At 43.3% G+C, this 25,473-nt stretch overlaps 1 protein-coding gene across 3 annotated transcripts in view; it reads left to right on the forward strand.

Moving 5' to 3' along the window:
• Positions 1–24,913, forward strand: part of LOC128252038 (obscurin) — a 123,577-nt gene extending 98,664 nt beyond the window's left edge. For 2 of the 3 annotated variants that reach the window (XM_052979420.1, XM_052979421.1), the window contains 8 exons: positions 3,587–3,727; positions 4,280–4,411; positions 5,388–5,485; positions 11,396–11,625; positions 13,544–13,954; positions 14,842–14,900; positions 22,046–22,084; positions 22,775–24,913. In XM_052979420.1, coding sequence (XP_052835380.1) covers positions 3,587–3,727; positions 4,280–4,411; positions 5,388–5,485; positions 11,396–11,625; positions 13,544–13,954; positions 14,842–14,900; positions 22,046–22,084; positions 22,775–22,893 — 1,229 coding nt within the window. In that variant the 3' untranslated portion in view covers positions 22,894–24,913. The remainder of the gene's footprint in view (positions 1–3,586; positions 3,728–4,279; positions 4,412–5,387; positions 5,486–11,395; positions 11,626–13,543; positions 13,955–14,841; positions 14,901–22,045; positions 22,085–22,774) is intronic. The other variant, XM_052979422.1, reaches the window with a different exon arrangement.
• Positions 24,914–25,473: the final 560 nt, after the last annotated feature.

Consider the following 25,473-nt stretch of genomic DNA (forward strand, 5'->3'; position numbering starts at 1 on the left):
CCACCCATGTATTCTCGTATATAAATTTCATAAAGTTTGCCGCTCAGTGGCATCTCGGCTTGGCAGTTTTTACGAGCGTAAATTACTTTCAGTTTGGCTCACACTAAAGATGAAAAAATAATGTTCGCCACTGCCAAAGTTTTCGCCGTGGCCGTAGCACTTACAAAGACATTAGACGGGCGATGGCCAAAATATGGACCAGCCGAGTCCGGCATTGCTGCTATACCCCTCGGGCCAAAAAGACCAAACAATGGCCCAAAGTTTGCCCGTTGACAAATCTTTTAATATGGCCCGGGCATTAATATCTGGCGGCCCCGCAATAATTGCAGTCCCAATCCCAGGACATCTGCCATCAGCCACTCACCTAGCTCTGTCTAACCGACAAAAGGTGGCTTTAATATTTGATGAGGCCGAGACCAAGGATTTCTATTTGTTGGCCAGCAGTCAACATGGGGTGGATGGCATGGAGATCCTGGGAAAACTGTGTCAAGGACTTGAAAGCGCTTTTGCTGGAATGCATCTGCAGCGGGCATTATTCATGTGACGTTTAATAAAACCAATTAGGCTTCGACATGGCCCATCCACAATCCATCCATTAGCCGGTGGCAGGCTGTCGCCACTCGGTTTGGTTTTGGTTTTTAACAAGGTTGGCGGTATGGTGGGATGGCGGGATGTTGACGATGGCTGGCTCACCCAAATCCAACCGCAAAACATTATGTTATGCGGTGGCTGTGCGGTCGGGCATTGCGGCAATTTGCACATTTTTATCACGGCCGAATCGGTGTGATTTTTAAATGCATTTGGCGTGTGACTTTAAAATCGCTCGGCCACCAATCCGGTTTTCAGCTAGTTCAAATGTCACGGGGTATCTCAATTAGCTGTGTAATTACAGGGGCTCGCCGCAGAAGTCCAAGTCAAGGACTCCGCTTAAAGTATCGATAACAATGGAATCATTGAACCGGAAGCCATAATTATGTGTGTGTGTGTGTGGTTTGGCATAGAAAATGGAGCTCGGTGTCCTGGTGTGATTTATATGCACAATATGCCAAAACAACAGGGAGATGGATGTGGAGTAGAATGTGACCACATCAGGTGGAGACAAGAGACAGGTGCGGAGAAAGGGGAAAGGTAAAGGGAGAAAGGAGCCAGGGGGGTACGCATTTAATTATGGCCGACTGGCTGGTCGACAATAGATCCCGGTACAATGGGCGGAACAACAACGTTTGTACAATAACAAAAGATGCTGTCCAGGGCGGTGTGGTATATAATTATATGCCACAAGGACGATAAACAAAAGCCACACACGCACACACTCACGCACACGCACACGCACTGACCGAAGTTCTTTGGATACTTGAGACAAATTACCAACACAACACTGCAGCAGGAGCTGCAGGACAAGGAGCCCACAATTAAATGCCTGGCTCTCGCTTGGCAGCCGCCTAAGTTTTAGCACTAAACTTTATCGGTTGCAACAGAATATGGATTTAAATTACTTAACGGACATGCTCCGAAGTTTTGCCGCCCACAATCCGGCGCACTTAAAGTTTAAGCCTGTTCGGGAGCAAATATGGGTGTGTGTGTGTGTGTGTGTGGGTGGGTGGTTGGCTGGTCGAGTGGATGTTTGTGGGTGACTGTGTGAGTGTGCAACTTTGCATGCCACAAAACCAGGGACCGAAGTTGAGCCACCACCATCCGCCGTGGCTGCTCCGAAATCAATATGAAACAAACTCTGTCAAAACTGGCCGCAACCATCACTTCTCCCGACGTTGCGGCCTTTGCGGCGGATGCTTTGAAAGAGCTGCTTATTAAAATTTTTGCCAGCTGGCCACAAATCCAGCAGCAGCAAAAGCAAAAGCAAAAGCAAAGCAAAACCATCCACGCTGACAGTCTGCAAGATTGAGGCCCATTAAGAAGTCGTCATCTGCACGACATTACATGCCGCAATCCACGTATTACATGCCGCACAGCCAAAATCAATTTCAGTCCCCGGCATCGAGTATTAAAAGGGCTTTGGGCCCCCGCCCACAACCTATTACAGCGGGACATATTTATTGAATTCAATATGCGAGTGTACAAAGCGTGAGAAAATTGAGCATACACCAAGCACACAGGCGAATGGGTGGCGAAATGCCCTCCTGCAACTTCATTGCGAGTTGTTATCCGAATACGAGTCCTTCTCGCTGCGCCTTTTGCCAGGCTCATGATTTATTACAGTCTAATGCATATTTTGTGGCTGCAGCAGGACACAGCTCTGCTCACACGAGCTACACAGTGAAAAGGATCCATACTAAGCTTAAATACAGTATCTAAAAAAAGTTAATATTGGAAAATATCTTATTTATTCTCATAATAAGTTTTTATAAGTGATTTTAAGAACATTGAGACTTTTGTAGCTCTTCCGAAATCCATTTCAATAAAACTGTTAAAACTGTTAGAACTGTTAGCTTCAATTTTGTAATGTTATACACCCTTTGTTTTAGTAAACTCAATAAAGAATTTTAACTAAGGAATTTTTTTTAACAATAAAGCTAACTAAAAAAGGATTTAATATTTCTCAGTGCAGCTGTGGGCTAAGGGCCATGAGCTATTTGTGCGCTCCTCAGTGATCAATTGTAATATCCTTTCGAATGCAAATATCCCGGAGGGCGAGAGCTCTGCCATCCTGTCTCGGCTTATTTGTTTTGGCCAGAGCAATAGAATATATTATTTGATACATTGCAAATCGTATGTACTGTGAAAGAATTGCATCAATAACACATGTTTGTAGGTCCACTGGCGTAGTGAGTGATAATTTGATTGGGGTCTAATCAGTGATGCAGTCACCCCTTTTCGGTGGCGCCCCTGTGGAGATGGACTCTCATTTGATATGCATGTACTGCACGTTGAGTTGACTATATTGAAGTGTCTCTGTGCGCCCCTTGGTTTATTGAGCTGTTGATACTCGCACTTAAATGTGAACATTTCTGGGGAAAACCAAATAACAGCAAAGTGTGTGCTGGCCTCAATTTACGGGCTAGCCAAATGAACGAAATCCCCCAGAGCTTTAACATGGCAAGAAAAACAACGAGACTGAAAATAAAGTAAGCACAAAATCACAAAACACAGGGCAAACAAAAACAACGACTGCCATCCATTTGGAAGCCCCAAAAAAAAAATATAATAATGCATAAGAAATGTCCATAAAATTAAATGAAGCCATAGCCAACAGCCATCGAAGGCGTCAGCTGGCATTGTCCTTGATTTAGTCGTCACTCGGCAGACATAATTTTTAACAGCTGTAAAATAATGCGGTCGCAAGTATAAATAAACGCCGGTCTCGAATTAAATCAAACTATGCCCTGGCGGGGTCAAAAAATGGGGATCCGAGGGGTACTTTCAGCGCCGAAGTCCAAAGTTGGAGACGCGTAAATGCCGTTTGTTCTCATTCAATTTGCATTCGGGGCGCATTTATTTATTCAAATTGTGTGATGTCCTTGCCCGACCCCACTTTGCATACATTTTGGGTGGACAGTGGGGACCCAGGGACTGTTTGGCCATTTCTAATGTGTTTTCTTCTCTGCTTTTCTGTCTGTTTGCCCTCCAGTGCCGCCGAGGATTCATCACATTAGCACCGGCGGACATTTGCAAGTCAAGAAGGGCTCGTCGGTGCGCATCGAGTGCTCGGCCACGGGTAATCCAATGCCGAATGTGACTTGGAGCCGCAAAAATAATATTTTGCCCAACGGTAAGATTGCGTATAAAAGTAAAAAAGAAAAAAAGATACCCACCGACCGACATGTAACCAAATATAACCAAATAACCGGACAACCAACCAACCAACCAACCAACCAACCGACCAGAGACCAAGCAAATTAAAATCATAAAGAGCAACAAAGGACGAGCGGCGGAGGCGAACATAAATGAATATACAGTCGTAAAAGAAACTTTAAACAATTTCCATAAAAATGGAAAGTCAAAGAAATTATATTTTCTGCCGACCGCTTTGCTCGTCCTTTATTATTAAATATAATGCTCACTCTGCCGGCAAAGGCAACGGCGCAGTGTGTGAGTGCGGCTCCGTTGGTGGTTTCTTCGTTGTTTGGCGGTCAACCCGCGGCGAAGAGACGACTCCGGCCGGACATCACTGTCACTTGGCCGCACGTTGATTCTCCGTAATTGGCCCTGTCATTTCTTGGGCTGCGGCTCACGGCTGGACACCCGGATACCCGGACACCCGGGTGCCGACCTTATAGAGTTGCATTTTTTTTTATGCGGTTTTCATGGCTCTCCATTGCAGGCGAGGAGAAGCTCCACTCGCACGTCCTCTCCATCGAGAATGTGGATCGGCACAAGGGCGGCGTCTACATATGCACTGCCAACAATCGCGTCGGACAGCCCGCTTCCAGCCAGGTCGTTCTCCATGTCCTGTGTAAGTATGCCACCCACTTTCATATTTGAACACTCGGAAAATGTACAGAAATTAATATGGGGAAAGAAACGCCATCAAAGATACACAAATTACGGTTTAGGCTAATAAACTTTTGAAAACAAATTAACAGCATGTAAAATATTTGACTAATATCAAGGCTTCAAGTACACTCACAAATTGTTGAACAAAACTTAGTAAATTTTATTAATAATTTTATAGCACAAAAATATATGTTATTATTTCTTGTTTAATTGTAATAATTTATTAGATAGAAAAGGATTAGAAAAACAGTTTTCCTTTCTAAATCGATATAAACTTTAAAGAGGGCAGAAGTAAAATATAAAGCCAAAGTAAAAAAGTATCTATATTTTGTCCAACACATAATATTTTCAAGTGCAGACACACAATGGCAGCGAAACGAATTAATTTTTTTCCGAACGCTACTGTGGCCCCGGAGTTCGACTGTCAGTCCAATTTATGTCAAATCTGATTTCGATTTCGAACGGGTATTGACTTTTAACGCTCTCGTTCTCGCGGCAAATGCAGTGGCGTAGATGATGGAGTCGTGTGGGGGCTAAGGGGCGTGGTTGGCCGCCCACCAGCAAGAGCGAGAGGGGAATGCTTTTATTACATTCACACACTTACCGACATTTATTGGTTGGCTGGCAATTATTGAAATGCCTGGCGGGGCCTGGCGTTCGGTCTGACATTTATTAAGAATTTATATGTATAATTTTGATGGGAGTCCGTTACCGATGCGGAGTGGTCATTACATGTGCTAATTACATGGCTTCCATCTCTATTTACACTTTGTGGCACAAATGGCTGGCGGGGTCAAGGAGGGGTTCATTGATTTTTCGCGTTCCTCTCTGCCATTCCGTGAGACAGGACAATGTTCATGTTATTAACTAATTTCTTAACGTTCTCTTCTCTTCTCCCCTCCCCTTCCTTTTCTTTTTTGCATTTTTTCCCCCAGTTTCGCCGGAAATCTCCGTGGAGCGTCCCGTGGTCTTCTCCGGCGAAGGGCACGAGGCCACGCTGGTCTGCATCGTCCACGGCGAAACACAGCCTGAGGTATGTTTTAATTAAATTTCATACATAAATTTTCATTATCGCGCTTGCTCACTTGGAAACACGTACAGCAGAGGCGAACCACACGCCCCCGCAGCGACAGCAGATACACCAGATACAGATACACCAGATACAGATATACACGCGGACAGATTCTGAAGCACATATATTATAGAGTCCATAGTCCATAGTCCATAGACATATCCATATCCATAGATTTAGCAGACAACTCGGAGAGTCCATTGTTTGGCTGAGCTAAAAGCAGCTGCCTGCTGCCACCACGCATTAATTAAAAGTCTACAAAGGCAAATTGAAGTGCACTACAAAGTGCAGATGGGAGATAAAAAGGGGACGCAGGACAAAAAAGAAAGACGCCGAGCATAATTTTAATCAAACATAGCTCACAAAAGTCCAACTGAGATGGCGGCTGTGTGTCCTTGTCATTGTCCCGTTGCCCAATGCACTTTTGGTATACGAACATCCAGTTTTTCTGTTTCTGCAGTAATTTCGACTTCACTTTTGGCCAGGCTCTCCCCTTCTGGTGTTTATTTTTGTGCTCTGCGCCTTTTGTCGACATTTAAATTAATACGCTCGGCTATAATTCAAAGTAAAATTGCGGAAGTTGCCAAAGCGGAAGTGAGAAGCGGCGGGCTGCCGAAACACACAAAAAAAGCACAAGAGCAATGCCAAAGAGCTGAAAAGAGAACCCAAAATGACATGGCGCACACACACACAGGCGCGAAGAGGAGAGCGGAAGGGGAGCGATAGGGATATACTAGGGTGATCCTCTGGAATACAAATTATTAATTACATAGTTTATCATCAAATAATAAAAATGCTACAAACCCTCAAAATGAAATAAACAAAAATTATAAGGCATTTATCATCCAAAAGCATTCACACTGCTTGTGAGCGATAAAGTCAGGCATTAACCTTACAACTCAGTTAGTTTTACTATGACTGCCCTATAAATCTCAAAATACTCCATTTTGTCTATTTTATTTCTGGAAAAAAAAAGTCTTGAGCCACCCTAACGTACACAAAGGAAACCCGAATAATGACTTGCGACCGCAAATGTCAATCCTTAAAATTATACAGCTCCCGTTTCATTTCACTTTGTTTCGTTTCATTTTGCCTCGATTCGTGGTAAGTTGCGCGTCTGAGCCCGTTCCACGAATTCCGGCAGCGCATTAAGTTTTTATGCTATTTAATTTTTAACATTTCGCTTTTTTTCGGACCTTGTTTTGTGGCCGCAAAGAGTTGACTGCCTTCCAGTGAACAGCGTAACTATTTATTTGCCAGCTAGCTGCTAGCTGCAGCTTTTTATTTGCTCTGTCCGCCACATTTCATTATCGTCGTTGGCCCTCGTACCCCTAACCCGCTTCCCTTCGTCCGTTTAACCCCCCTCATAGCCCAGCGTCAACGTCAACGCCTCCTGCTTTGCATTGTGCATGCCATCATCGCCAGTTGACGGAGCGGCGAGGGCAGAGGGGCGGCAGGGGATGGGGGCGTGGCATTTAGTAGTCTTTGAGAATAGCATTTCCGCATGCAATTTTTACATTTGCTTTCTCCTCCACGTTTGACGTTCCTCTTTTTCGTCATTTTCTCTTCATTCATTTAAATGTTGTTTTGTTTCTTTTTTTATTTGCTTGTTTCCCTGTGGCTAAGTGTATACAATTTAACGCTTCCTTTTCGGTTGTTTTTTTTAGGGTTTTTTTTTTTTTTGTTTTTTGTTGCTTTTTTTTAACAAGCCTCCAAGTACTTGACTTCGCTCCACCTGAAACTGCATATATAAAATTTTCAAGTGCGCCACAGAAGCGCAAGTTTGAGATTTTTTTGATTAGCTCTCCCGAGTTTTTCTTGTTTCGGACCCCTTAAATGTTAATTAAGGAATTCAGTGGCATGTAAACCAAATGCACTGCCAAAGGTCAGTTTAATTAGCTAAAATGCTTAAGTTTGTAAATAGCTGGTGTATGCCGCACAGAGCCTGCTATTACGGTATGAATTATAAATAGCGGAATTTAACTAAAGGCATAGAAATGATTGAACAATGGTGCAAATTATCGGCAGCCAATAAAGCAATCAATTCAGATGGCAAATGGAGGTATGTCTGTGGCTGCCACGCATCATTGTTCATATTTTCCTGGTGCAGCCTGCAATTTTAATTATGTCTTGTCAATGTTGGAGCAGGCATTGTGCAGCGGAAAAACCGCAAAACTATGTCACTCGAGGGGGGCAGCATATTAATTATTTAGCGTGCATTAAAAGGTACTCCACACACACATACAGACACTCAGATTCTCCCAGTCTGCCGCCTATGCACTGGCACTTAGGTGCATATTTACATATTAATTACGCATTGCACCGCAAGCACAAGTCTGGCATAATCATAATCCATTGATATTGTCGATTTGTTGCATAATGAATATCATAAACAAGCACTAAGCTCTGCCCGTTTCACTTGTCCCCTGAACTGAGCCATCCAAACCACCCACCCGCAAGGACAGTCAGCAACAAAGTCATTAGAGCAATTGTCATTAACATGAGCGACGGCAATGAGACAACATCATTATCAACGTCATCGGGCGGCAGTATTGTCAACGATGTTGTCGCCGTCATCGATGTCGCACGCATTAAACATGCAGCAGCATTTGACAGGGCCATCAACGTCAGCAGCTAACAGCATTAATGGGCATCCGTTTGGTCAGCCGCTGTTCCCTAATACGCCCACACACCACCCACTTACTCGCCCACCCCCATCGCCCACCACCCACTTGCACGCCCACCTCCACACCACCAGCACTCCTAAACATGGACTCTCGTTGATGAGCTTTCATCGCCCATCAGCGCGCGAGAAAGAGAGGAAAATATGGCAGCCATGCTGCTACTATGGCTTTTAATTATTTTGCAAATTAATTTCCAAATTGGTAATTTTCTTCACTTTTACACACACTGCCATGAACGCAGCCCACCTAATGAGTTTTTGTTCCGGGTGAAGGGCTGCAAGTTGGCCTATTGGACCGATCCCAAATGAGATGTTTAGATGGCACAAAATTGCGAGATAATTGGAGAATGCGTCGCTCTGAAAATTGCTTGCCGACAGCGTCACAAAAACCACTTGATATATACATTTAAATTGGGTCATTGCGTCAACAAAGATCTCCTTAAGTATCACCAAAAGCTACAATACAATTAACAAAAGGCTTTAAGAATTTTTTCCATGTTTTTAAATAACTCTTCCCTGATATTTAACGATCCATATATTTACATTTGTAACCATTTTCAGATGTTTGCAAAAATACAAAAAATTTTTACCATTCTGTAAAAGTTCGTTTAAGATTAAAGGGTTCTTAGTTACAATAAAATCCATTTAAATATTAAACAATAATGCCATGCATGTTCAAATTTAAACAAACAACAGCACAGCTCAAGTTATTTGGAATGTTTTAAAACACCCTTGCCCTTTCCATTGGGCAAACAAACTTGAAAATCCCAACTTTCAGGGCTTTCCTTAGTGTTAATTGTGTGAAATATGTACGATCATATATATAGTAAGTACGAGAGAAGTTTGAAGTGATTGCCCGATTATAGACTTAATGACACAGTAGGCCAGCACTCTAAACTGCTGTTAAACCGCTATAATTAATTACGGCAAAGTTATTTATTGTCATTATCTAATTTCTATTAGCTTTTCCCAGGGCGGCAACTTTGGGGAGCAGCTGGGCCCTGACCAATTGGTAGTAGTGTAGTGGTGTAGGCAGCAACTTAAGTCAAACTGTGGCCATTAACAGCGACACCAGTGGCAGCCGATTCCTGTTCCACACGCAACTCTCGTGAGTGCGTGGTGGCGTGCCAACGCGGCGTATGCGTAATTCCCACATGCCTCTTGCAATTATTTGTTTGGCTCTCGCTTCTCCTTTGGCGCGTTTTCACTCGCAGCTGCCACCCATCTAACAACACTCTTCCTTTGGCAATTTCCGCTGTGCCAGCGAGGAAAGGTATTGCATAATAGATTGCCAGTCAGAACGGAAGGCAAAAAGGAGGATCTAAAAGCCAGGATTGTGGAGCAGGGAAAGTAGAAAGCCAGTTGGCAGTGGCAGTGGCAGTAGCACGCATACTCTTTTCTTTCTTCTTTCCTTTTGGCTGATTAGTGTTGATTGGTATTTCTCGCCTTGCTGCTCATCAATGCTAATTTCTTACCGCTTCTTCGTCTCATTTCGCTTTGTTTTATTTGGGCAACAGCTTCAAAGTTAGTCAAGTTTCTTGTTTCGAATCGATTTGCTCGATGCGATTCGTTTCCTTTCGCTTGTGTTCACGTTCCGCATTTGAAAATTAAGCGCAAGTGCAAAAGATTGATTGGCGTTACATTTGCGTGGATTTATTAATGAAGTGCACACAGGGCGGCCAATCAATTGCCATTGCTTGCCCCATCCAGGTTGTGGAGCAATTAATTCGGTTAGCCATCTTCGGCCAGCCGTCGGAGAGAAATATTAAATAAAATAATTTCTGGCTATTTTTCTGCAACGTCAACACTTACGCCTCGTTACGCACGGTTAAAGGAATGGCGCCAGAATGATTTTGTTTGTGTTTTTTTTGTGTGTTTGGCCGATGATGATAGCGATCGTGGGAAAGGGAAGAGCCAGCCCCTAACTAGAGCTTAAATTAAGGGAAAAGCGTTAAACCAAAAGCCACAGCCTGCTAGAAACAAAAGGCATGGAAAACGCAAACATCAACAATTCGTACGAATAACGGCATGGGCAAAAAAAAAAAACATTTATGGCACGACGGCATAGCTGTAAATGCACACGTACACACGTACACACACAGGGAAAATGTCTAAAAACGTGCTGGTGTGAGTGGAAAATATGACAACACATATGCACTGCTGACAGCCATTTTAATGGAATATGCCGCCAAGCACCGTCGGCGTTAACTAATCTAGCCAAATAGGAGCAAATAAATACCAGACTTGAAAATAGAATTGCCAGTGTCGTTATAATTTTTTTCGTCTATTTGTTTTAATATTTGTGCCTTTTGGGGGGAGCAGGAGATTGGATTTTGGTATGTGCGGCATGCCAGCGGGCACCTGCTGCTGCCTTTGCTTCTGTTCTGCTTCTGCTTCTGCTGTATCCGTACCCGTATCCCCTGTTAATTCGTGCGTTCTGTCCTTGCTTATCTGCCGACTACGGCCCTGCTGTATCCTGACGTATCCCGGCGTATCCTGTCTGCGAGCTGTCAGCGCGGCGACAGCACGGCGCTGCAGCGACTCTCGCGCCCAATTCATTTACAAAACACGCACATCTATCCGTCCGTCTGTCCGTCCGTATATCCATATAGTTGGGAGCTCTCACGGATCCTTTTTTTTTGGGGGAGATAGGGATATGTTTGCACGAGATTCGGGCTCACTTGACTCACAAAACATGTTGTCGATGCCGGCTGGAAAATATGTAGCAAACAAATAGAGACAAACAATGCGAAATTGAAGATGAATTTCCAGCGAGACGTTCGTTGCCCAACTGCTGAGGCGCAAAAGAAATCTGATGGAAAATCAATAAGCGTGGGAGGGGCACGTCGATCTGGTTTTCAATTTCAACAGAAATTACGCTTAATTGACGCTCAAGTGACAGCCGCACGAAGTGGCAGTGGAAGTACTGGCCGCAAATCGTCTTAACTTTTGCCCCAGCTCGAACCCATCTCGACCCCATCTCAGACCTCAAGCAACCGCATTACCCACCTCAGACTGAACCCCAGATTCTCAGGTACCTACACACAAACGCAATCACGCACACTCCACTTGGACACACTTGCCAGTTCGCCAGTTCGCCAGTTCGCCAGTTCGGCAGTTCGCCAGTTAACTAGTTCACCAGGCAACTCGTGCTCGCCTCGATTGACCAAGTTTTCAATTATTTACAGGTAATTTGGTTCAAAGACACCATGCAATTGGATACCACGGAGCGGCACATCATGGAGACGCGGGGATCGCGGCACACGCTGATTATACGCAAAGTGCATCCGCAGGACTTTGGCAACTACTCCTGTGTGGCCGAGAATCAGCTCGGCAAGGCACGCAAGACCCTGCAGTTGAGCGGAAAACCGAACGTTGCCGTTTTTAATTCACCGCCAATCAGTCAGTACAAGGACAGGTAAGAGTTGGATGAGTTCAGGCCACGTGCCGAGTTAGACAATGCTTGATTGGGTTGCCTAATTACGAAACGAAAGGCAGGGGCCGTCCACGACTTTGTAATTGAGCATAAAATGCAAAATCCGTAACAAATGTCAGGTTTACTGGCCTGATTGGACATTGGACACCATCCAGAGATGATGTACTCGGGGTAACTTTATTACATTAATTCCGTTGACTGACATGGCAACCGGCTGACGGACGGAGACCCCTCTGGGCCGCCAGTGCGTATACGTAACGTAACGAATGAAACTTTTAATTGGATTAGCTGTCATCAAACACACGCACACACACACTCACACGCCCGTCTCATAAGTGGGCAGACAAAAGGCGGTTAGTGATGAAAAAGGGGCCAAAAGGAGTGGGTAGCCAGCCAAGCGACAAACAAGCGCACATCTCACGTCACACTCGTAGAAAATGGCAGTGGAAATAGAGAAAACGAGAGCCGCGACAGCTAGATAGCTTTACACTGACTTTTCGGCAGAGGAGTGACAGGCAAAACACCTTTCAATAATTCAACTCGCATCGAGACCAATAATCTGCTAAAAAAAATGTTCGAAAACTGTGCAGACAGTCAGATGCCATGGCCATCATAATTCGCATACGCCCCGTTAACGCAACTTTGCAAAAAGGCAACTAAGCGAACATTTTGGCCATGTCAACTTTTGCGCTGATTTCATTTCGTTTCATTTGGTCTGATTCGCTGCCGGAAACTGATGCCGGCAATTAAGCTACCAAAAAGCCCCGACCGAGCACACAAAGTACGCAAAAGCGGTCCCCTTTCAACAAGCCGTCTGGCGCCAGTCGCCGGCTATTCAATTGTTAATAATCATTTTTATTGCTTGCGTTAGTTTTATGCTATATGCTATATGCGAAAAGTTTCCTGATTGGCGTTTTATGTTTTTATTGTGCCCAGGACTTGAAGTTATTAGTTCGCATGGCCCAATAATCATACAGAATACATCGATAGCAAAACAAATAATGGAACAAAACAGGAAGCCAGGCTCTCGCTGGCATCCATATCCAGCCCCATGCTGATTAACATTCAAATTGTGTGCCGGTCTTATCGCAAAGCAATGAACTTGCGCCTTTGTATTGCCAAATGGCGAATGGAGAAATGCGAATAGCGAATAGCGAATGGGGAAGTTGGGCCCTTAATTAGTTGTTTACTTGAGCATCTCCACTGGAGTGTGGCCATAAATAACTTTGTCCATCAGCTCCGGCGACTAATGAGCTGCTCCGGCTTTAAAGCATGGCTAAACTTAAGGGGTGAGAAAATACCTTTAATCCAAGCAGGGGGCAATGACCAAAAATGCAGTTTACCCAACCCCTTTCCCTTGTTCTTTGTGTCCCTAATCACGGCACAATGCTCCCAGCTGAAGTCAGGGGTCGGTCATATAACTTCATTTACACTTGAGCTGAGAATGTGCCAGGACTGTTGGCTTTTCGGTTGAATGGACGCATTGTGCGAAAGCAGTTTCTGAAACGCAGCAAGCGAACGAAGAAGGGCAGCTGGGCAAACAGGGAGCCAATAACAATGGAGTGGGCGGGCATTATGTTAAGACTGCAGCAACAGCAACAGCAACAGCAAGCATGGACAACAAAGCTGCTAGCTGCGAGCTGCGAGCTGCAAGCTGGCTCATACGCAGTATCTTAGCCCGGCCATTGTCGTCAGCCATTGATTACGTTGTTGTTGTCACTCCCCCAGCTTCGCGTCCATGCCCAGCCAAAGCTATTCTCGCTGCTCTCAATGGAGAACTTAACAATTACATATTGATTGCAAGCGCCTCGGAATAAATCCCCGGCCAACTGTTGCACGCGAAAAACTTTGTCATAACCCAGCCAGTTACTGTCTAACCTCCCCTTTCCCCCTATTGCAGATACAACATCTCCTGGGCCGTCGACTCGCACTCGCCCATCGAGGAGTACAAGCTGTCCTTCCGCAAGCTGCCGCAAGGACACGAGGTCGTTGGCAATGCCATTGACTCGCCATCCTCCCTCTCCTCCTCGTCGCAGTCCTCCTCGTCCTCCATCTCCTCCTCGTCCCAGATGTACGGCTCTGGCTCGGGGCTACATGCGCATCGGATTGGCAGCAACATGAACGGGTTCTCCGGACAGCCTGGCAGTGGCAGCTACTCCGGCTACGGCAACGTGATGCACTGGGGCCACAGCGACTGGCGCAACGTCGTCCTGCCGGCGGTGCCCGTCTCGCACCACTATGTCCAGGGCATGAGCTACATGGTCCGTGGCCTGGATCCCGATCAGCACTACGAGGCCACCGTGCAGTCCAGGTGAGTCACTGCAGAGCCGAATAATTAGGGCCAAAGTTAACGTCGGGTTTTATTGGGTGTTTCCACACAGTAGTGCAGGAAGCAGCAGAAAAGGATTAATATACTCTGTGACTAGGGCAATAATTTATAAGTTTTAAGAATTGTAGCGTTAGAATGAAGCCTTTATTATAATAAATAAATTTAATAAGGACTATAATACTTATCTTTATAAGTAAAGCAAATATAGGCTAACAAAATCCGTAGTTCTTTCAATTAAGTATTTTAAAATATATTCAAGGCCTCAAACATAAAATGGTAATCCAAATATATTGTACTCAATTTAAATATTATTCTCTTTGAGTTTAATCCATTGCAGTTTTAAGTTATTTTAAATTTCAAGATTTTGGGAATTGATTTGAAAATCTGAAAATTTAAAACCTACTTGACTTTAATAAAATGCATTTATATAAAAAAATACCATTTTGAATCTTGAAATTTAATTTTTATATGAATTCTATCAAACATTATGATTTAATATTTAAGTAAAATGTGAAACATAAAATATTTAGTTCTAAAGTCAGGTATAAATTTGTACAACTCTATTTTTGTATTAGTTTACTTAAAATTAAGATTTGCTTGAATATTTTGAAGGCTTAGCAACATGCTAACACTTTTGTTATATTTGGAACTAATCCGATTCTTCTTAGAGTAACTTAATGAAATTCTTTAGGAAAGAGTAATAAACTTACAAAAAAAATATCTTAATCGGTTCACTGTGCGCTAGCACTCGAGATATTATTTATAGCCGCAAAGCGGGGGAGCTGTCATCATTAGCAGCGATTTGCATATTAATACCGACAATGTTCCTGAGCTGCTTAATTAATACAGCACACGGCTATCCATTGCAGGAATCGTTACGGATGGAGCGATTTGACCAACAGTTTTGTTTTCTCCACATCATCAAATGGTGAGTACCAACTGCAATATCCCTTTTTACAGCGTCGACAAACACAAAAACCCGTATTTTTGCATAAGGCATACATGCGAATACCCTAACAGAAAATTAAAGAAAAAAAATTGTGTTTCAATTGATTTGCAAAAATGTGTAATCTTTTAGGGTATTACAACCTCGGCTTGCCGTGGGTCAATTGAATCCCATTTGCTTGTATTCTTTCTGTTGCTCTGGCTGCATGCATAATAATTTCATATTATGCGCTGCTTTCGCCGATAATCCACAAAAATCACAATGAAGCTGCAGCACGCAAACACAAAGGCAAGCCATAAAAATAGCAAAAAGTTCCCGAATAGCTTTGTATCGCAGCCAGAGGAGAAATATGTTCAAGCTGTCATAACTTAATGCAGTTAAATTTATTGCTGAAGCGGGCCAGTGAAGCGTGAAGTGAACACGTCGCTTTCTCGTTTGTTTTCGTTGCTGGAATTTTAGCAATCATTTTACACTCACACTTTCAGACCACCTTGCACATGCACAGCATGTATCTTATCTCACACTCTTTGGAGCACACACAGGTGGAAACTGCAGTTAAACGAGTACTTAAAGTAGAGATCAGCCATTCTCCATTTAGTTTATATTAATCACATGTTAGGATCATCAACGCAATGCCTGCATATCATAAAATAGTTAAGAGGAACTATGATTAAAAGTTAAGCGGCTTAAAAAGGCTCTTAAACGGATCCCTTTAATAATTCGAAGAAAATCATTATATACTTGACTGACTCGAAATAAAGCTGCATACTTCAGGGAATTCAATAAGGTAGCGTAGGGGATAACTCATCATACGAACTGGAATTATAAAAAAGGAAACATTTTAAAACGATTTTAATAGTTTATAAAAATAAACTGGAAGATTATTAAGTACTATTGCTCAGATTTGTGCTGACCCCGCAGCATAAACGAACTCCCCCTAAGCCTGCATTAAGTATACGCCGCGTTGACAGATACTTTGACTGACAGCTGACAAATTCGCGGTTAAGGGAATCTCCATGTGTGTGCATAACTAATTGATGGCAGTCTTGACTCTGCATAATGAGGGTGAAAAGTAAATAAGAGGACAAGCCATCACTAATTGGATGTTGGCGGTGTCGGCGGTCGGCGGTCGCAAGACGAGCCACGTAGTCCTGCAAAGTTCCTTGAAAGTCTCCAACGCCGTGGCAATAAATAAACAAAGATGCATCACGACGATTGCGATTTCTTCCCGACCAGACCATTCAGACCATCCAGACCATCCAGACCAGCCAGGTGGGTAGTTCTAAATGCACACTCGAAATCCATTTATATGCAAAACTATTGTTGCGTTGCATACGGAATTCGAGGGAGAAAACGGAGGTCTGCCAGCGTGAAATGTGGCGCGAGCAGGGAAGCGATTTTCCATGCAAATGACGCACATTTGGAGGCGCCGGCTCCAGATCCGCTGTCTTGCCATCTTTTGGCTGCCATCGCAGCCATCGCAACCATGGCTGCCATGCGAAATGCATGCAAATGCAAATAGTGCACGGTTCAGTGCCACTGCGGCTGTTGCAGTTACGCTGATGGGTCTTCTGCTGCCGCCTTCTGCGTTCCCCGGGCAAACAAACGCATAAATATGCAGTGGCAACAGCAATAAGAACAATAACAAAAGAAGTATGCAATAAACACGCACATGGTGAGTGAGATACTCGTATACCCATACCCATACCCATTCCCATACCCGTATTCGTATTCGTATTCGTATTCGTAGCCGTACTCGAAATCGCATTGCATTGGTAACGCGGACAAAGCGAACCGGCGAAAATTTAATAAAGCAAAACGTGAATGCCGCACACAAAAGGGCGCCTTTCGATGCCGGAAAAGGTATCGATGTCGCCTGGCGGCACGTATCCGCATAAGATGCTGTACACAAAGTCCTGGCACCCAACTTCATTACGCGCCATTGAAATGCGAGAAACCTACCACCCCCCCTTCCATTTCATACTATTTTCATACCCATCGTATTGAAACTTCGTTGACGGCAAGTTATGGTGGCGCTTTGTGCTAATGGAAATGACTTCATTATATTTTCGAAACGTAAACAATTTACGCAATTAGTGACCGAGCATGCGATGCAATAATAACCGCCGCAGCAACACCACCACCAACAAGGTGCAATCGAGCAAAGCGGCAACTAATGAGCCCGTAGTGTCATAGCTACAACCCTCGCACAATAACCGTAACACTAAAGGACGACAATCGTCCTAGACACACACACACATAGTCAGACAGTCACAGAAATATCACAAGTTCATTTACCTGTACCACAGTACACAGTACGTATACGTGTTGTGGAAGTGGTGCAAGGACTACGACTCCTGGCTTTCGCCTGGCCACTAAAAGAAAGAAAATGCCAATTGAGGGGTCGTCTGCAGCTCACATTACGACTCCATTCGCCACGCATTTAAGATCCCGGCATCCGCAATATGACGGCCCTCCACAGGTAGATACACTCAAGCTACAAATGACGTTTGCAAAACAATAATACCCTTACCCCAAGGCAAAGCCATTGAGGAGCTCAACAAACTTAAGTTAGCAACGGTTTTCCTGAAATAAGTTTATCTAGTTAAATTTAAAAAATTAAATTAAAATGAAATCACTAGATGTTTAATCACTTCAAAAGCGTTCCACAAGTATGCACTAAAACTATTAACTTCGTCTTTCAAAATAACTCCCACATACTTTTAGAATTTGAATATATATTTGCAAATTTAAGTTGGTTGTAAGAAAGTATAAAACATAGTAAACAAAACCCCCCTTGTTAGAAGAAAACAAAATACATACTGAATGTCTTATGGTTATTATTATAATGAATTTTAAAGACAACATATTTGATTATAAGTGCTTAAAGTTGTATACTCAGAGTTAAAGGAAATCCTAGCAAAGTTATATATTCTTTTTTTAGTAGTCCATAACTCACATTTTTAGACCTTCAGTTTATAAAACGAACAGAGCTTCCGCGGCAAACCCATTTGACTAAAACTTGGAAAGACAATTTATTCATGGCATTATGGGTCAGCTTAAGGACTCCCAAAGGGCATATCAACTTCGATTTTCCTTGGCCATATTATCCACATTGCGAATGGTCTCTTAGAGCATTTAATTTTTACGAGTCCTCGTCTGCCACCGCGTCGCAATGTGCCGCTGATGTTATCCTTGTTGGCATTGTTTTTTGTTTGTGCTGCCATTGTCATAGACCCGATGCGTGGATGTGACTTGGAGAGGTGTGGGTGGCGGTGGTTGGAATAGACCAGGTATGCAGCTATTTACATCATGGAATTCAGTTATAGTAACGATGCCAGAGCACGCGGGCTCAGTGTTGGGGGATCAGGGGTCAGACGTCACATAGCCAGCGCATAGAGACATAAAAAATAATGCATTTTGTGCACGCGAAAAAATACTCGACATAAAGCAAAAAAGAAGTTAAATAAAATTACAACATAAAGTAAGGCAACGAGTGTTCAGTCTGCGATGGTGTGCGAATGTTTGTGTGCGTTTTCGGGGCGGACGTTTGCCACTAAGAAATATCAGAAAATGAAAGACTCGTTGAAAGTTGCGTAAAACTTGCTGAAACTGCCAACTGAGGAGCTGCAGCAGCAGCAGCAGCAGTGGCAATAACAGCAATAGCAATAACAATAACAAGAGCAACAGCGGCAACAAGGCAAGGCATTCAAACGATGACAAAGTGGACCCTTACTGCATGTCCTTTGGAATGCGTTGGGGCGACGTCGCCGCTCCTGGCACTGAGCGTCTGCTCAAAACTTTCAATTTACTCGTCCTAGTCGACGACGGCCATCGGGTATCCCATCCTGCCAACCTGCCACCCCAAACCCCCATTCCCTGTGCGTTTGAAGCTTTTGTGTTGCCGCTGGGAATACTTTAGTCGAGGCCCAGGCAGCAGCGTCATCGCTTTTTGCGATCCTCTACTTTGCTTTGCCACCCCCTTCACGTTTGTGTGCCTGCATGTAAGTTGCAAAGTTTGCCAAGGCATATACGAGAACGAGAATGGCGAAAAAATGGAAAAAACGCTGCAAGAAAATGAGGGAAGACCCGGCACAAGTTTTGTAGTGGCAGCATAACAAGCACACGGGCAACGGCAAAAATAGCACCGCGCCGTTGCGCCCTCAGTTGCCAGATGTGTAATGCGAATTCTCCACGTGAATGTTATGTTTATGTAAAGTGCAGGTCCCACAATGCCAGCCCAACACCATGGTGCATGGAGCTTGTGGAGCTTGTGGAGCAGCCAGAAGGACACTGAGACACACTGTTGCTGAAGTTCCTGGCCACAAGTGCTGAGTGCCGCTGCTCGCAGTCGCATACAAAGGAATGCGAAACTGCATTATACCATGCTATACTATACTGCGGCACAAGTATTCCGCCGGAGCTAAGCTTTAATCCGGGCTTTAAGGGCCGCGATCCCAGTTCGGGCGGGAGAAAAACAACAAACAGCAAACCAGATATAATGGAGAGCCAAATCCGTGCGGTCATCCGGCAACAAACGAGTCACTAGTGCAAGTGCAGGTGGTGCATTGTTGAAATTCGGATGGCCTGCGAAACTTGAAAATCCGCGGTGAGGCAGCCGCTGCTTTTTGCGAATCTCTAATAAACTAACAGCACTAGCAACCCGGAGCCAATGCCAAAACCGTCATGTGTCAACTGTGCGAAAAATCGGATTTGCCTGCTGTGTAGTACTTACGAGCATCGGTAACAGGACATCACAGCGGCAACATCCTTACACAGAAAGAAGCATTTCTATAAATTGTTGTTCAATTAAAGGATTCTGTTTACCAGTTTGTAAATTATGCTCAAATCTCAATTCTATTTTCTAAACTTTGAATCTAAAAAATATGTAAATCAAGATAAAAAATATTAACAGTTTTTGGACATCAGTGACATTTTAAGCAGATAAGTTTTAAGTTTTATTTTAGTGTTGTATGATATTTTGATCTAATAGTCAGATTTGGCATAACAGTTTGGAGCTGACAAGAAAAATCTCAATTGAATTTCTATCAGAACGATATATCTTTATTTTCTACCTTTTTAAGCAACAAAAGATATTTAAAAGAAACCAAAAATGTAACACTTAACAGTGAAGATGCAGATTTTTTATTCTGTAACAATTGAAATATAAAAGTAGAAATTATCTCGATTTCCGATTATTATAAATATAAAAAATGATTATGACATGGTATTTGAATGCCTTTTGTTTCCTGTGTAATAGCAGCATCCCAACAAATCCGTGTGCGACCATGACGATTGCATTCGGCCATTTGTATTTGTTGCCGCACCGCAATGCTATTACGTGAAAAGCGCGTGGAGGATATGGGGGATATGGAGGATGTGCAGGATGTGGAGGACGTGGAGGAGTCCGAGTTCGGACAGGTGCCGAAAGCCGGACCCTCGCCATTGCGGCGACATCGATGGCGGGCGCGCGCTTATTTAGCTGCGCAAACGAGAAATCACAAGTGACGTTACGGTTTTGTGCCGCCAACCGCAAGCAATAAAAGTCGCCGTACCGATGGCTGGGCCACATTAGCCAGTCGGCCACATGGTCACGAGTCCAGCTGCTCCTGCGTCCTGTATCCTGTATCCTCCATCCTACATCCTGCATCCTGCATCCTGCTACCTCCATCTTCTGCGCCATCATGGGTCTGTGGCCGCGTCTGTTTTCATTACAAAATTGCCGGCGTTTGCTGGCTCCGCAATTGACAATTTGCTTTTATTTTATGTTGACAGTTAGGGAATTTATATGGTAATGTCCGAGGGAGTGTGAGTGTGCAATGCATTTGATCGCCGCCGGCAGGCCATTTTTCTTAGTCGCCTTAGCAAACGCCGGCCATCGACTAAATGGCCTAATGAATAGAGACATGAGTTCCGAAATGAGACAAAAAGTTGGATATAAGATTTGAATTTATTATGAAATTATTTTTATATATTTTTTAATATTTGCCTACTAAAGATTAGGAGAAGGTGAAAGATAAAATTTAAGTGCATATTTTATTTCAGTTTTATTAGGAAATGTAATACTATTTTAAGCACAGCTGTATGTCTAAGTGGAGCAAAACTAACTGCAGTTTGGTTCTGCTGCTTTTAATGGGTTATGAAAAATATGGTGTGACTTATTTTTATGATCTTCTTTTTAAAGACCAGCTAGTAAAAAGGAAAACAAATTTGATTTCTTTGTAGTGTAGAGCGCATTTAGGGCGAACATTCCAAAGGTGTCATGTTTCGAGGCGTTGGCAGCCCAGATGCCTCGATAGATAAGCTGTCCCGGTTGCTGGTCAAACACGTGTACAACATGCAACCTACATTGATAGCTTGTCCGGCATTAGAAGGAGTAGTAAGGGGAGGAGCCACTCGGCATTGGCTGTCTATTAAAAATTTGTCCGCCATCGTTGGCTCGAAGACCATTCATGAGATGATTGCTGTGTGTGCTTTGGATACGATGCTACGGGCTGGCTGGCAGGCAGTCAAATATTTATAAGTTTGGTGTGCTGGCAACTTCTGACAGAGCGCATAGACTCCTTGCGATATCCCTGGCAGCCTCGACATTTCATTAAAATCGATATGCTAGCGAATGCGACATATAGTTTATGCAGGGGAAGATCTGCTCGGTCGATGCCTTCATTTGCTGGTGTTTACATAGTCAGATGCGCCCTTTTGAAGACCGGATCCAGTGGCCAAATGCTCATTTGTCATTATTGACAGATGCAGCATGTTGCCATTTTAATTGGCGGCCTTAACGAAATGAGCTGGCTGTCGTGGAGCCGTGGAATGACCTCGCTGGCGCATCGGCTCAGCCCACCCACCCACTGACTGGCCTGGCTGGCACAGCCCACTTGATTGGCCATCTGCATATGCCGTTCAGTAGTCGCCATCGTTTGCGCAAAAGTAAATCCTTCTGGTTGCAGATTGCACTTTAAGCGTTAATGATTTATTTACCACCGCATGGATTTGATTTAAATCTTTAGCAGGCAAAAGGGCGGGGCTTTTTGTTTAATAGCAGCACCGTAGAACTTGGCAACTGCACACTTTCCCCACTTTCAAGTATCCTAACTTTCAACGACTGCTCCACGTACTAATTGCAGATGGACTTGTCGATCCGTCAACCTATTTGAATCTGTCAGGTTAGTCCCGCTATACCTCTTTCTCTGTCTGCCCTCCAACTTTCTCTCTCTCTTTTCCTAACTTTCTTTCTCTCTCTGTTTTACTCTGTATGTCTCTCTCTCTCTTACTCTCTTTGCATGTTTCCATCTGCATGATATTTATTTTTTGAAACCAGCTCAATGTATGCGCTAAGCTCGCTTAAATAAACCAAATACAGCAATATTATATAATAAGAACATGAAATCGGAATTCCATCATTTACCATACACAAATATATTTATTTAAATGCGTTTGTCCGGTCAGTTGACCAACTATTTTTTGTGCCATTTCCAATCCGGTTTCGAAACTCGATCAACAACAGAAAACGAAATAGAAGAGGACCGAAAATAAGTTTTAATGTCTGCCATTGAAAGTCCGTTTAGATGGCAGGTGTGTGTGTGTGCATGTGTGTGCGTGCCTATCCTGGCTAGGTGTATTCCATATATGTACCATATCCATGAATATCCATAGCCATTGAGTACATCTCAATCTGTCGACTTGCATGCCTAACCAATTTGTTTTACGGCCAGGCCATAGCCCAATGAATATGGCATTGCATACATTCGTTCGTGTGCAAAATGCGATGGATTTCTATACTATACTATGCCACTTCTTTTTGAGGCCCTTTTGAGCGGATTAATAAAAGCGAATCGCATCCATCTTTATTGCAGATAACGAGATGCGGGACCTGAGCGTCACCTTCTACGGCAGCAGCGCCATCAACCGACAGAAACTGGGCCTCCTGGCCCTGAGTTCCGCCACTCTGGCTCTGAGCCTGCTGGTGGCCTAATTGCTTTCGACTTCGACCTGAGTAACGAATTTCACCGCCAATAGCAGTATAGCGAATCGATTGACTTTGATCTGGGACAGCCGAATGCAGAATGCAGAAAGGAGTATACAATCCTCCACAAAACTCTAGTCGTAACTGGTGGCCCAAGGAATGATACACACCATAGGCACACCATAGGCATAAGCGTAATTACAACCACGATTTCTCATTATTCGATTCGAATTTCTCAAAACTCAAGCAACGTTTAGCGAATTAACCAAGAAACGGAAAACGGAACCATACATTATACATGTAACAATCAATGTAAAAGAGCATGCAACTGTTCAAACTAGGACCCATAAAGCATACACAACACATACACAACACATACACAACACATACACCCCAAACACTCACACTCGCCGACCATTCCAGCACTCGAAACCAGTGTACATAGATTTTATTGCATACTTACATACCTAGGAATAAACTGCACCAAAGAAATAGTCACTCGACGAACGAGGAAATACATTTACATATAACTAGTACGTACTTGGTGGCCATAAATTGCCCGTAAGCAAAGGGTAGAGAGTAGTAGCATTATGCGGATAGTTAATTTAATTAATACATAAATGCATAAACTAATTATCAGATACGCCACTGCCGCACGCCACACGCCATTCGCCACACCACGCATTTTAGTCAAATTTGATGAGGGATGAAAAGGTCAGAATCGAACTCATTTGCAGAATTTGCAGCATCGAGACGCATTACAATGGCTTACTGCAGACAGCGTTTTTCTAGCTTTTTGCAATTTGTATGTATGTAGCAGCTAAGTAGCTTAATTGACCGCAAATATGCAATTAAATAAGTCAACAAACCTATTGATTTGCTATGTAAATGAATATACACACGTGAGGGACGGCATATAGAAACTTCCATATGGCTATTCGATTACAATTAGAGCGTAAGTGTAAATAAATATGAGCAAAGAAACAGATTTGAACAGTGAATCGCAACAGTAATAAATATATTAATACCCAAGTGAAAAGGATACCCGAACTTGAGGGTGTGGCCAAGGTTGTTTTATGTAAATATATTGCACCACAGTCATTCGAAATCTCATGATATATATGTACTTACGGTCCGATACTCGTATTGTTGCTTCAACACAACACAAATGGCACTTTTCGTGTTTGGTTTTCCGGCACCCTGTACCCTGTACTCTGTACCCTCTACCCTGTACCCCTTTTGGCAGTCCGAAACCGAAGGCCAAGCAGAAAACGCACCCTAGATGCAGTCAGTCACACGTATGAGCTAGACGATAAGTGAATATTGTAATGAGATTAACGAAATCGACGCCTAAATATAAATAAATGTATAGGAAATTAACTTTACTTAATGATTCCCAAATAAACTCAGCCATATGAAAGATACGCATTCAGCTTTTCTAGAATTAAATAAATGTGGGCATGGCGGACGAGAAGCCAAAAAAAAAAAAATAGTATAGAACTAAATGTGTAATTAATACTGCTGTCAAACGATTGGCATCACAAAGCGAAAAGTGAATTACAGCAAACATAATTTGTGTTAATGTGAATGTAAATGGATGTGCAACAAGCGATACAATTAATATATAAACTCAAAGAACCGCAGATAAAGTTTAAAATTTAAATCCCCAAACTTCCCTCTCCTCCTACGATTCCCACTCAAAAGTTGCTTTGGTCCGGCGACTGGAGCCCATCGATAAGTTAGCTAAATGATGATATGAAGTCGGTACTCAGTATATATACACCTGAATATAGCGATCGATCCGTTACTTGTATGTGTAATTTACCGCTTAGTTATAGTTATCCGATTTTGTTAAGTGCAACAAATACCAAATCTACTTTAAAGTAATTATAATACTAACCTACACACCAGAACATTTTCGGTATTGAATGTATATGTGACTAGAAACCGTATGTGTATGTATATTTGATTATTTTGTAAAATTTTTCAAAAACTATAAATAAAGTCTATATTACCATATAAATGTAAACCCGAGGCTGTAACCTCTTCTGTGTTTTGCTCATAATTTATGCAGCCCCTTTCAGAATGTATTTTTCCACTTCTAATACTGGATTACCCTCTACAGGACCATGATGATGCTCATCAAGCACCCCTTTGGACTCCTTACAGGCCAACAAACATTCGGAGACGTTACAGAATAAACACAGATTCAGATTCAGGTTCATATTCAAATTCAGATTCAGATGCAGATAGAAATGCGTTGGCAGCGCGGCTTGGGCCCATGACTGCAGTCAGTGCACTTCTATGTGTATTTTGCAAGGGTCGAGGAGCAGAAGCACAAGAAGAGCTCGTTGCGTAAATGCAAACTTGGTTTATTTTATTTACTCCAACCAGTTGTCATGGCCCAGTGCAGCCGCCTCACCTTTTGTATGTTGCTCGGCGATGACGGTGTAGACATTTAAGTGAGCCGGCAGAGATGACGACCCGTTTTACCCGTTCCCCTCGTTCCCTCCGTCCAACCATCCCCCATCCTCCATCTAACCATCTAACCATCCAACCATCCGTCCAACCTTCCATCCCACATGATGG

Source organism: Drosophila gunungcola, chromosome 3R (genome assembly GCF_025200985.1).
Source record: "Drosophila gunungcola strain Sukarami chromosome 3R, Dgunungcola_SK_2, whole genome shotgun sequence".
Taxonomy (NCBI): Eukaryota; Metazoa; Arthropoda; class Insecta; order Diptera; family Drosophilidae; genus Drosophila; species Drosophila gunungcola.